The sequence below is a fragment of the Trachemys scripta genome, chromosome 3 (assembly GCF_013100865.1).
Source record: "Trachemys scripta elegans isolate TJP31775 chromosome 3, CAS_Tse_1.0, whole genome shotgun sequence".
Classification (NCBI taxonomy): Eukaryota; Metazoa; Chordata; order Testudines; family Emydidae; genus Trachemys; species Trachemys scripta.
Genome location: NC_048300.1, coordinates 2,954,597 through 2,967,298, shown reverse-complemented (window position 1 = coordinate 2,967,298; position 12,702 = coordinate 2,954,597). Strand labels below are relative to the sequence as shown.

Genomic DNA, 12,702 nt, shown 5'->3' with positions numbered 1-12,702 from the left:
CAGACACCCTATAAAACTAATTAAGCTTCTGCTCCTTCAGCTGGGAAGGAAGAAAATCTTGTTCCGAATTTTCAGGGCTTTGGAGTGGAGCCCGGAGCTGGAGTGCGGAGCAACTCCGGAGCAGTGGAGCTGCAGGTTTTTGCCTGGAGCTGGAGCACAGCTCCAAAGCCCTGCAAATTTTAAGTAGTTGGGAGGTGCTCTGACATGATGGTAATGGAGACCATATAAGTGGACAGATACACAAATCTACCCCACAGCTCCTACAGTTCTGGAACTCAGTTAAGCACTCTGCACTTCAAATTTAAAGTACTAACTGCTTAATAATTTAACATTTAATTGCTATGAAGCTGGAGGAAATCCAACCTAATCAGCCGAAGACTGTTAATTCATATTTATTATATGAATTTTAAATGCGAAAATCAACCTACTGTATGCCTGAATTTTGAGTTTACAGAGTATTCTACTCTGAAGTTTGCGGTGAATAAATTTTTCTAATTTTAAGTAGGGCATTTTGAATGGCTTGCCAGGCAGGAAGTTTTATCCTATACTTCTGAAAAAATCTAAATATATCTACAGACAGAAAAAGTTTTACAGCAATAACTCATTCCTATGAAACATTAGGTTCTGTGCAGCAAATCTATAGAGGGAACAATCACGGATCTGTAAACAGCACGTCCATAATATGTTATTGTCAGCACAGGTAACAGTGCCATTAGGTAAGGTTACCTCTCACTTTCCATTATGGGACCGGTTTTCAGTTGCTTATAGTTTTGCCAATCTTTAACTGCTCAGGCTGAAGTATTTCACGCTGCATCTGCTCAGGCTTTTTTTTTTTTTTTAAATAAAGTTTCAGCTAAATGGCTCTGCTGTTTCCAAGAATGAGCTTAGGGAAATATACGTTGTTTTGCTCATGTTAAAATAATTCTTACAACTGTTTTGCTGAGAAGCTCTAGCACTTTCACACTCTGTAGGAGGGAATTTAAATTTGGTATGGGGGAGAGGCTGCCCTGGTGTCAGGGATATTCCTTGGGCTATCCCCATGAAATACAATTCAAATTTGGCCAAAGTTATAAACCTCTGAAAAATCTCATGCGCACATGCCCAGTAGAGACTTGTTAGTTGGAAGCTAAATTCTCCAAAGATTCCACCAGCACTGAGCATGCTCCAACCCCTCACAGCTCCTATATGCCAAATGGACAACCCAAGTGCCATCCTCACAAAGCAACCAAGCATGCTCCGTTCCTGGCCGCTTGGAGCCACAGAACTAAGAGCAGGTAGACCTGCTCCGAAGTGCTCGTAATGCTCCCCTTGCTGGTCCCCGAGCAGCAAAGAGGAAGCTGCCTGACAAATGCAAAGGGGTGAGTAAATGGGGGGAGGCTGGGAAAAGATAGGAAGAGGTGGCAGAAGAGAGAAATATGGGCAGGAGCTAGGGAGGAGAGTATCCAAAAATCCATGATGGGGTGGAGTGGATGGTGCAGAGGAGAGTAGCCACAGCTTTACAAAAAGTTCAGGGAGAAAACAAGGGTATTTAAAGAAACATGGAGGGCGAGCTAGGGGAACATGTGGTAGGTGAAATACTAAGTGAGGGGCAGCGAGCTAGGCCATGTGTGATGGCCTAGGGAAGGTAGGGAATTCAGAGGATAGAGAAGAGGTAGAACTGTGAATAGCTGGAGGCCTGAGCACAGCGCATTCCTCCTCCAGCCCCACAAACCAATAAACCTGACTATTTAGGCTAACTGGACTGCACACCGCTGCGACTCTCTCTCTACTGGAAAACATGCCGTGAATCATAACATGTTGTAGCTACACTGTTCGGTAATGATTTAGTACACACACTCTACAGAGCCAAATACCCAGATAATCTCTCAATCCTCCCATACATAAATACTTTTCACAACTGTGAACCCTTTGATTTAATTAGGGGAGGAGCAGATGTTTGTTTCATGATACACTGGCCTTTTTTTGCTTTTAAGTTTTCTATCACAACTTCAGTTCTCCGTCATGTTGGCTGCATTATACAAAACTCCCTAACCCCCCCAACAAACGAAATCTAGCGGTTATACAAGTGTTATAGTATCTGTTTTTCTTATTTTCAGATACAGGTTGCTGCGTCCTCTGCTAGAGAGAGCGAGCAGAACAGTTTCATTCAGGAGTTATCAAGATTCCAGACCTCTTCTCTAGCCTCTTCTGGTTGGGAGGAAAACATACCAAATTTGAAATAACATAGGAGACACTAATTTCAAATACAATATTCACATCACTCACATTCAGGGCTTGGGAGCTGTGCTCCGGCTCCTTTCCAGCTCCAGGCAAAAACCAGGAGCTCTACTGCTCTGGAGCTGCTCCGCACTCCAGCTCCGGGCTCTGCTCCAAAGCCCTGCTCAAATGTATATAATCCATACAGTTTTAGAGAACACGCTAGAAACCCTGTAACTAATCAAAGATTCCCTTGCTTACACAGTCACTTGTTTTTCAAAAACAAGATACTTTTTCATTTAAAATATAAGCAGAATGATTAGTCCCTAATATGGACTAATATGACCTGAAAACTGGTTTAAAAGACTCACATGTGAGCACAAAAACAACTTTATGTAATGTCTTGTACTCTCAGGTCATTTTATCCTGCGTGTTCCCACATGAAACCCACTAGCCCTTCTCTTTCCTTATTCTGGAATCAGACCACAGCCTTCTCCATGCTCTTGACCCTGTACATAGTTACTTTTCTTCAACCTTAACAGTTCCACTTCCTTCAAGATCGCCAGCATGGAACCTTTCCCAAATCTTAGTCAAAACCCAGTCCAGTTTATGTTACAGAAAAGAAAAATGCATGCACAATAAGAGGGGAAAAAAGTAGCTTAAGCACGGGGGAGGGATAGAGCTCAGTGGTTCGAGCATTGGCCTGCTAAACCCAGGGTTGTGAGTTCAACTCTTGAGAGGGGCCATTTAGGGATCTGGGGAAAAAATCTGTCTGGGGATTGGTCCTACTTTGAGCAGGGGGTTGGACTAGATGACCTTCTGAGGTCCCTTCCAACCCTGATATTCTATGATTTTATATGCTTTAACAGGATATAAAAAGTCAGTCAGCAAAAGCTGGCTCTAAGGTTTAAAGTACAGACAGACAGGATTACCTGTACCACATCCCTGTTGAGAGTAGTCTGGTCTCTGATAGCATGTCAAGACTGTAGTATCCTTAAGGAGTGCCATTTCTTCAGAGGAAGTGCATGGAACCATAGAGAATATAGCCCCAAAACAGTGAACATAAGAACGACCACACTGGGTCAGACCTATGGTCCATTTAGCTCAATAGCCTGTCTGCTGACAGTGGCCAATGCCAGATGCTTCAGAGGAAATGAACTGAACAGCTGGTGACACCTTTCAACTGAATGTGTCATTTACAAAAAAAGATTTAATTTCATATCTATGAAGCCCAAATAAAACCTGATTTCCCTCCTGTTCCCCCATTACCTAAACACTTTATTAAGTTATATAATCCAAGTATTCCTTTCCCCACCCACTCCAACCTTTTATCATCTTCACAGAATTATTTCATTGTCCTGACACAGCTAGATAAAGTCATGGCTGTATCTTCATTATTCACTCTCTGGAATACACAACCTTTTTGCATAAAACCCTTATTAACTGACCTTATGCCATGACTTGGTTACAGCTTGTAACCTCACAACTGTTTTCCCTCAGAGGCTTTTGCGTCCTAAAGACCATTATAGATCTCTCGTTTCAGGAATACTTTTGAAAGTTTTAAATGAAAAATAATGTCTTGGTCTTTGTCTTACAATTTTAAGGGTTCACATTCCGCTTCACACAGGACATAATAGCAATGCTAATCATCTTAAATTTAAGGTTGCAAACATATCCCTCATAATAATTTCTTCCCTGTGAGGGGTGGGGCCAAGCTTCTCCATTACACACATACTCTTTAGATCTCGATTCCTCCCCATAATCTCAGTTGTACATGAGTCACTAAAAATGGATAAAGCCATACTGAGACCACCTGTTAAAGAACTTGAAGGTCTGTCCATTTGGGATAACAGGCTGTCTAATCTCCTTTCACCATTCACAGCAAATCAAGGTGTGGAACTTTTTAGATTGAAGAAATGTTTGGAAGTATTGTAGGGTAATCATAACAATAGAGTAACATGGCAGCAAACAGGGATGACTGCTGTATTAATAAACTTCAGCCAGGATACAAGCATGTGTTATACCAAACTGCACTCTTGGCAAATGTGGAAAAAATAAAAATCTTTTTAACACAACATAAGAGGCCTGACCTTGCTACTATTAGATTTAACTGCAATTTTCGACTGTGCATAAAATTTTGTTTCACTGCTCGGGCAGTTGGCTAGATGTTGGACTCTCAAAATGTTGAGCCCGTTCTGGCTGTAAGTGGTGGAGCAGACCCAGTCTATCACTGGAACTCTGTCAGTCTGTATTAGAATCGTACTGTGTTTGCCAATACACAGAATGTCCAACAATGAAGAAAACGTAAAGCAACAATATCAGAGTTATCGTCTGAATTAGTCTGCTTTGTACATCACACCCTTTCTTGTAAGTTTATTACCCCCCAACAAAGATGAACAGGAAAAAAGTGTGAGACGGTATCTATTATCGTCAGACACATCTCTTCCTTATAAAATTATTGACACACTGGGCTTAAAATGAAGTGCCTAAAACCACCTGGGAAGTGTAGGTATCTAGCATAACCATTCACTTTGTGTCACTCTCACTTATATGATGCTCTCTTAGATACCCATAAGAACATTGCGGAGGGAGAGGGGAAGAAATCAACAGAAAAAAATTTGAAACGATGGGATGTGAACCTCACTCCCGCTCTGGTTTCCGTACACCAGGTAAAGGGGCTCTGCAGGCGCTCCGGAACTGGCTGGTGGACAATTTCCCAGGTGCATGAAGTGAGGAAGATAGCGATAAATTACTTTCTGAGGACCGCCAGTGAGCTCTGGCATAGGAGGGGTGTTGGGGACAGGAGGGGGCATATTAGGGGGTGGGAGAAGAGCCTGCACCAACTGTGGGGATTTTCAGGTGGCACACATTGTGGAGGAGAACGTTAGCAGCCTGTGGTGGATACACTGAAAATTAGAGCGACTCTCAGATCTGTCCCCCTGAAAGTCCTTCCAGCCTCTGCGGCAGCCCAGAGTCTAGGAAGTGTAAAGTTGACCTTAAACCCACCTCAACCTCACACTCTGCCAGAGTTGCAAGTTCTGCATCATGGCTCTAAGAGACACCACAGAACCTCACCTTAAAAATATCTGAAGTAAGCCAATGACAGGAAAAGCTTACTTTCTTTCAACTCATCTCCAAACTGGGTTGGCCTAAACATTCCTAATTTGTTTTATTGGCCTTGCTGAGGAGTAGCACGTTCTAGTGTGATTTCTGTTGTTGTTCTAAGTACTTTTATCTTGGTGAAGAATTACATGACAAACAGCTTTTATAACATAAACCCCACATTGAAATATACAGGAAAAAGGCACATCTACCCTTAGAAGTGCTCCTGAAAAATATACAGAAACTTCCAAATAAATTGCTAGGAATTATAACCTTCTCTTTCCTATTCAAGGGATCAATTCCCAACATGCTGTTGACACCAATGCATACACTATAACTCACTTAAGGACAATAATGTTGGTGCTGTACACTGCAGTGAAAAATATAATTTTAGATCACAGTCCTCCAAGAGTTATGTACATGCTTCATTTTACTCAGCGTGAGTAATCCAATCGACTTCAATGGGACTATTTGTGTGTTCAACATTAAAAACACGTGCTTATGTCTTTGCAGGACTGGTGCCTTACAAAGTCTACGAACACTTACATAAACCCGCACTATACAATCAGGACATTTTATAATGCCAAAAAGATAATTCACACAAACATTTTTACAATTTAGTGTACCCTAGAGGACCCTGGGTATCCCTTTCAAAACCCTTGATACATACAATACATATCCAACAACATACATCCAACAGCATATTGCCAAGGCAACAGAGCAAAGCTAAAGTTAGGTAGGTATTCAGCAATGGTGAGCAATGAAGGATTAGCTGCCTGGTTCCTTTTACTGCTCAGTCATTCGAACATTGGGGGATGGTGGGGGGCTGAGTTTGTTTTTAAAAGGAGTGTAAGTGCTATAAAAAAAAAAAGTACTATTTTCAGGCGCTAGCTGGACTCCACTGAAACTCACTTTCAACCTTAATTTTTTTTTTGCTTGTGAACATATACATATCACAAACCATCCAAGGGGTGACCCATATGGTTATGGCCATTCATTGGACCCTTAACCTGTATTTCATTTCCTGTCATAAAATCCATTTTATAAATATTACAAAAATATGAAGTTTATTTTATAAAGTAACAGTTCATAAAGTTTTACATTTATAAAGTATACCTGATTCTGGCCACTGGCCTGATAGTCAAGAATAGATTTAATTCAATTCAAGAAGGATGTTGATAATTTGGAGAGAGTTCTGAGAAGAGCCATCAGAATGATTAAAGAATTAGAAAATGTGCCTTATAGGCTATAGACTCAAGGAGCTCAATCTATTTAGCTTAACAAAGAGAAGGTTAAGAGGTGACTTAATCTCAGTCTATAAGTATCTACATAGGGAACAAAAATATTTAATAGTGGGCTGGAAGTTCAAGTTACACAAATTTAGACTAGAAATAAGGTGTTCGATTTTTAACATTGAGTAATTAACCATTAGAACAACTTAGCAAGGGTCATGGTGGATTCTCCTCAACTGATTTATTTTTTTTTAAATCAAGACTGGATAGGTTTCTAAAAGATTTGCTCCAGGAATTATTTTGGGGAAGTTCAATGTCCTGTATTATACAGGATAGATAATCGCAACGGTCCCTTCTGGCCTTGGAATCTATGAAACTATTTTCCCCCGGCGTGGATAAAAATCAATGATTCGGGGGGTGAATTAATTAATTTTGTTATTTAAATTATATTGAGTTTTTCTTTTTAAATCTAAACCTGTTTCAAATTAAATTTGAACTTAATACAAAATGTGTCAAGGCCTAAACTTATTATAATCTCTTTAAAAATTAAATAAAAAATATACTGAACATGAGCCTCTACCAAAAACTGAGTTAAAGGCTGCTTTTCTATATTAAAAAAAATCATGTGAAACACTTCCAACTTTTGAAGTCAAGCTTTATAAATATGACACAATGTAGTAGTAAATAAGCAATATATCATTCACCATTTTCCTACATACTAAAAATTTACAATAAGAATCTGAAAATATTAAGCTAAGTAATTGCTTAAATAAATAAATACATATAGTTATAGCGTATGCTCCTAGGAAACAAAATGATGTACCAAATCTAGTGTAAAGGCTCTACTCAGTTGTAAATCAACATGTTTTAATGGCTGTATCAACCAATGAAAGTGCACCTTTCTTTTGAAGATAACTGAAGTACAAATGGAAAAGTTGATTAAATTGATGAATTAAAGTGAGGCTTTCTACTTGATTTAAATCATGATTTCAATGTCAGATTGAAATTGCTTTGATTTAAATCAATCCACCCCACTTTCACCTAGATGCCACTGTATTAAGTTCATCTCATTTTCAAAGTTTCATAAAAGTCAGGCATTCCAGATGTTAAGGGCTCAATTCTACAGTTCCTATACGAGTAAAATTCCTATTGAGTCCAGTGGGATTTTTGTCTTTACAAGGACTGCAGGTTCAAGCCCTCATGGCCACATTTCAGAGATTATGATCTCTTCTCTCTACAAGAAGTCTCAATACAAACTGTAAAACCAACCAGTAAGTCCTGCCTTGGAAAGCACAGTCCCTGGGGTAGAATAAAATGTCTTTACGACTTCACATTTCTATTCTAGTGGTGTTTGAAAATGTCCAGGGTTCCTATTTAAATTCCCTCAGCAGTTTCTACTCGGTTTCTGACAATGTAATGTTTAGGATGGTGCCCACAGTAACAACAGTATGAGAAAATTTCAGAACAATAATCATTTACAAAATTTTCAAAGCACATTTTACATGAGTTGAAAAAAATTTACTTCTCTGAAATTACAGACAGGTCTTGAGTTTCTTTCTTGAACATAAAGAATGTTGTTCACTGCTAAACTATAGCTTTACATGTGCTATAAGCAATGTTTAAACTCTAGTTCCTTTTGTCTAGTGATCCTATGTATGTTCTCTCAGTAAGATTGTGAAACTTGCATTAAGCTGCAATTACTGCAATAATGCCAGAAAATCTTTCCTAAGGGAATAGTACAGTAAGTACTTTGCAGCTGTAACCACAACTACCAAAATGTTTTAATCATGGAAAGCTTAAGTTGGTGTTTGTTATTCACCAAAAAGCATTATCAACATGAATAATTAAACCATTCCCAGGACTAGATGTTCCCCATTTCTACTGAGATTTGAGCATACAGACTTTAGTATTGGTTCCTTAGAAAACTGACTCTTTTTAGCTTACTTTAACCTCTCTACCTTCATCTGTAATATAAGGAAAGTGGGACAGATGTTGCAAGTTGCTTACTACAATTGTCTTTTCACCACCTCTGGAGATGCGGATTCAAACGTTACCTAAAGTCACAAGAATTGTTTCATAATCTCAAACTGGTCCTTAAGACACATTTAAAAAAAAACAAAAAACACTACAGGTAGATTTTCAAAGCTGTCCAAGACTCTTAGCTACAAAACCCCCATTAATTTTGATGGGAAGCAAGGAGCTGAGTCCTCTAGTTCAGTGGTATCCAAACTTTTTTGATCGCACACTCCTATCAGTAAAAACTTTTTGAGCACGCACCCCCTGCCGCCCCAAGCAAAAAAATAAGCGGCACGAACCCCACTTTGGAGACCACTGCAGTTGGCTTTGGGGAAAAAATCTCACCCCCACATGCCTTGTCATAAGTAACAGGCAGTCAAGAACAACCCCTACAATGGATTAAGGAGGAGTACCACAGGATCCAAAGTAGTCCTAACAACACGGAGTCCTTGTGGCACCTTAGAGACTAACAAATTTATCTGGGCATAAGCTTTCGTGGGCTAAAACCCGCTTCATCAGATGCATGGAGTGGAAAATACAGTAGCAGGTATATATATACAGTACATTAAACAGCCACCACTCTGAAAGTAGTCCTAGCCACTCTTTCCTAACCAGAAGGTGGATTCTAGAAAGAAACTTTGAAAGATGAGGGGGAAGAGAGGTGGTCCTCTGGACTCCTACAAAGGCACGGAAAGCTCCTCACTTGAGAAAATACACCTCTAGTAGTCTTCTCTGCACTCCTAACATAGATAACAGAGTCTCATACCGTACCACCCGCCTTTTACAGACTCCTGTGGCAAACTGATCAAATTCACTATCTGCCAAGGAAATGTTGCAGTGTCTCAGAAGACTCAGCCAAATGGGACACCTGTTCAGACACCCTATTGATGGGCACTTTCCAGACAGGCATACACAAAGACCCTTTAAGCCTCCAGACTCATCCATGTACATTACAACTAAAAATCTTAAATTTTAGTCAAGTATTTCATCCGTTAGTCAAATAGCGTGGTCATCTTACATGTGTTTTTGGGAAGAGATGGTGTATTAAAGTATTACCTAAGCATGAAGCTGCAAAGTATATCAAAATAACATTTCATAATGTTATTTGAAATCAGAAAACTTAAAATATATTTTTAAAACTGTACAGATTCCCTGCATAACGTGTGTAAAAAAAAAAAGCCAGTTCAGAAATTTCAACCCAAGATGGATATCTACAGACAACTTTAAAACTCCAGAAAATAAGAGACAACAGAAACTGAAGAGAGCTGGTTTGTAAACATCTTTTCCTCCCAGGATTCTGATTAACTGGATCTTCAGGAAACTGCTAAGAATTTGTAGTAATGGAAACTTCTCTCCAATCTTAGTGCTATATTCCAGTGTTTGCTACCAAGATTATGTTTATTATACTAAGCAATATGGTCTCTACATTTTATCTCCTCTCTCCATTGCAACTTCCTTAGTCGGACAGACAAATCTCCATGGTAAGGTCACAAGTTATTTCAAATAAAAAGAACTGTCCCCTTATAGACTTTGTATCAGACTTAAACAATCCAAAATATTTAAATTTACCAGAACACATTCCATGTGCTGTGAAAATCAAAGGCAGGAGGGATACTTGGACCACTTTCCAATTCGTTAGGAAATGTTCACTGAATTCAAATCTTACCCATCAGTTCATAAAATATAAGGCAGTTTTCAATTTTACTTTTGTTGTTTAATAGCTCAGCCTGATAGCACTGTATAATATACAGTATTTTGTTCTTACTGAAAAATTTGGCTGCCTCAATATTAACATTGAGATGCTGAAAGCAATACAATGTCCACAGGGGTATTCAGACCCTACTGAAAAACATAAACCATGAGCTAAAAGGTTTCTTACCATGATCTTGCTTACCCATTGCACTTAGATAATGATTAAAGGCTTGACAAGGGGGACTTGGAGTCTGCGTGGACTTGTCGCAACTCATAGGCGCAGGACTCCTGTCTGTGTCGAAAGAGAAATACCCACTGGAGGATCTAGACAGCAGTGAGGATCTTCTTACAAAGATGAAAAGTGGGGATCTGGTAGCAAATGGACTGGGGCTACTGGGTGGTGCAAATGGTCCCTGAGGGCTGCTGGGCGAAGAGCTCCCTGAGGGCTGCTGGGCGAAGTCCCCCTCACCTGAATGATTACCTTGATACTGTGTTTGTATAGAGGTAGGGGCCCCAGGTCTAAGATGCTGAGGCTGACTTGGCCTTTCAATTGACTGAAACTGTCCACCTTCTCTGTTGCACTCTGAATTTAGATCAGAAGATTGCTTTGCCATTTGGTCTTTTTTTCCTGCAAAGAAATAGGAAGACATTATGAGTAAGTTCTCCAGGCTTTATTATAATACTGTAATATCTAATAGGTTTTGCAATAAATTCTCAATGTCCTTACTTATAGTGTTAGAATTCTAGTGGTATTGCATATGCCTTTCAGCTTACATTCTTCTTGCTTTTAACCTACTCACTTCTTTCCCCACACCCCAAATACAATCAAGTGCTATCAGATCTATGGGTAGTTTCCTGTCCACTGTTTCCACCCTTCCTAGGATACCTGCATCAAAAGTATAAACCGTGAAAAGCCTTTGTCCAAACAAAAGGAATTTAGTTTTAAAGTGGAATTTATCAGCCAGGCCATTATGCTCCAAATCTGTCTGAAGCTTTGATTCAGTTAATTAAAAAACAAAACCAATAAGCTCTGATTTCCTCAAGTGATTAAATAAAAGGATCGGATACTGTGCTGAAATGCAAGAGCGAGGAGTATTTGCAGTGATTGTGCAGAGCCTCCTGGCCATGTTCCCTGTTCCAGCCCCATTGTTCTATCTAATGTGCTGATCACAGCAAGTCTGGAGGAGGTTTGGCAGCAGCAATCAGTTGTAGTAAGTGCGTCACAATAGAGTTTGTAGATTGCACAGCACTGGCTCTCCTGCACCCCCCTCCTTACCCTTTTAATGCTAACTCAACAAATCCTCCTTCCTACTACAAACTTCAAGGGAGAGGGGAGTACTAAAAACGTCAGCTTGAAAAACACTGCAACTTCCCCACCCAAACAAAGCAATACCGCTTTGTGTAAAATACCCCCGAGACAACCACACTAACACACACAGAGCCCAAACCCACAACTACAGCCTTTAGTACACAATGTCTCCGCGAATCCAGCGCCGGACTTCCTAAAACAACAGACTCCAGACTCATCTTTTTATTTGTTTGGGTTTTTTTTTGGGGGGGGGGGGGGTTAAGAGTTGTACATTATACTGCAAACTCGCCCAGGAAAAACGCTCCGGGACCGCAGACTTCCTGCTGCCGCGCTGGGGCGATCCCGGCCGGTGGCGACAAGCAGGAACCGGCGGGAGCGACGCCGAAGCAGAACCCGAAGCGAAGTGAAGCGAAGCACGGCGGGGCAGCGCAGAAGCCCGGGGCCGCCCCCAGGCTGTGACCGGGTCCGGGTGCCGGCCCCGCGAATACATCGGAAGCAGGACCCCCCCCGCCCAGCCCAGCCCAGCCCAGCCCAGCCCAGCAAAGGGAGGCAGGCGAGCGAGCCGGCCGGCGGGGAACCGCGGGCACACAAAGGCGCCGCGGGGGCAGCCCCGCAGGCCCCGTCCCGCCTCACTCACCTTTTCGGCGCCCGCCTCCTCGCCCGAGAAACAAAACCGCCCCCCCGGGGGCCAACCGCCCGCTGCCGCACGCGCCCTGCCCCGCGGGACCCGGCCGTGCGCCCGCTCGGCTGCGCTCGCAGTGCACACTGCCGTGCCGTGCCGTGCCGTGCCCGCCGGCCGGGGAGGCGCTCCCGCCCCGCACGCAGCGCCCGCGGCCGCCAGGCCTCCAATCCGGGCGCGGCGGGGGCGGGCCGCTCCGCCCCGCGTGAGGCCACTGTTTACAAACCGGCAGCCAGGCGCACACGGGCCCGCCTGGCCCTGCTGCCCGCGCGCCTTTTCCCCTCCGGGGCGGGCCGCGGCGCCCGCCCAGCGACACCCGCACCGAGCCCCTCAGCGCCGCGCCGCCCGCCCAGCGACACCCGCACCGGGCCCCTCAGGGCCCCCCCCCGCCCCCCGGCAACCACGCCCCGGCCCCCAGGGCCCCCCCCCCCGCCCCCGGGCCACACCCCCCGGGCCCCCCACCCCCCCCCCCCCCC

The 12,702-nt window shown here is 42.5% G+C and overlaps 1 protein-coding gene across 7 annotated transcripts in view; it reads right to left on the bottom strand.

The window, feature by feature from the left end:
• BCL2L11 (BCL2 like 11) overlaps positions 1 to 12,702 on the bottom strand; it is a 55,246-nt gene that overhangs the window by 35,658 nt on the left and 6,886 nt on the right. For 2 of the 7 annotated variants that reach the window (XM_034763947.1, XM_034763950.1), the window contains exons 1-2: positions 12,185 to 12,326; positions 10,426 to 10,866 (exon numbers count right to left, since the gene is read on the bottom strand). In XM_034763947.1, the coding sequence (XP_034619838.1) occupies positions 10,426 to 10,852 (427 nt within the window). In that variant the 5' untranslated portion in view covers positions 10,853 to 10,866; positions 12,185 to 12,326. Of the gene's footprint in view, positions 1 to 10,425; positions 10,889 to 12,184; positions 12,327 to 12,702 lie in introns of those variants that run through there. The other 5 variants (XM_034763951.1, XM_034763952.1, XM_034763949.1 and 2 more) reach the window with 4 other exon arrangements.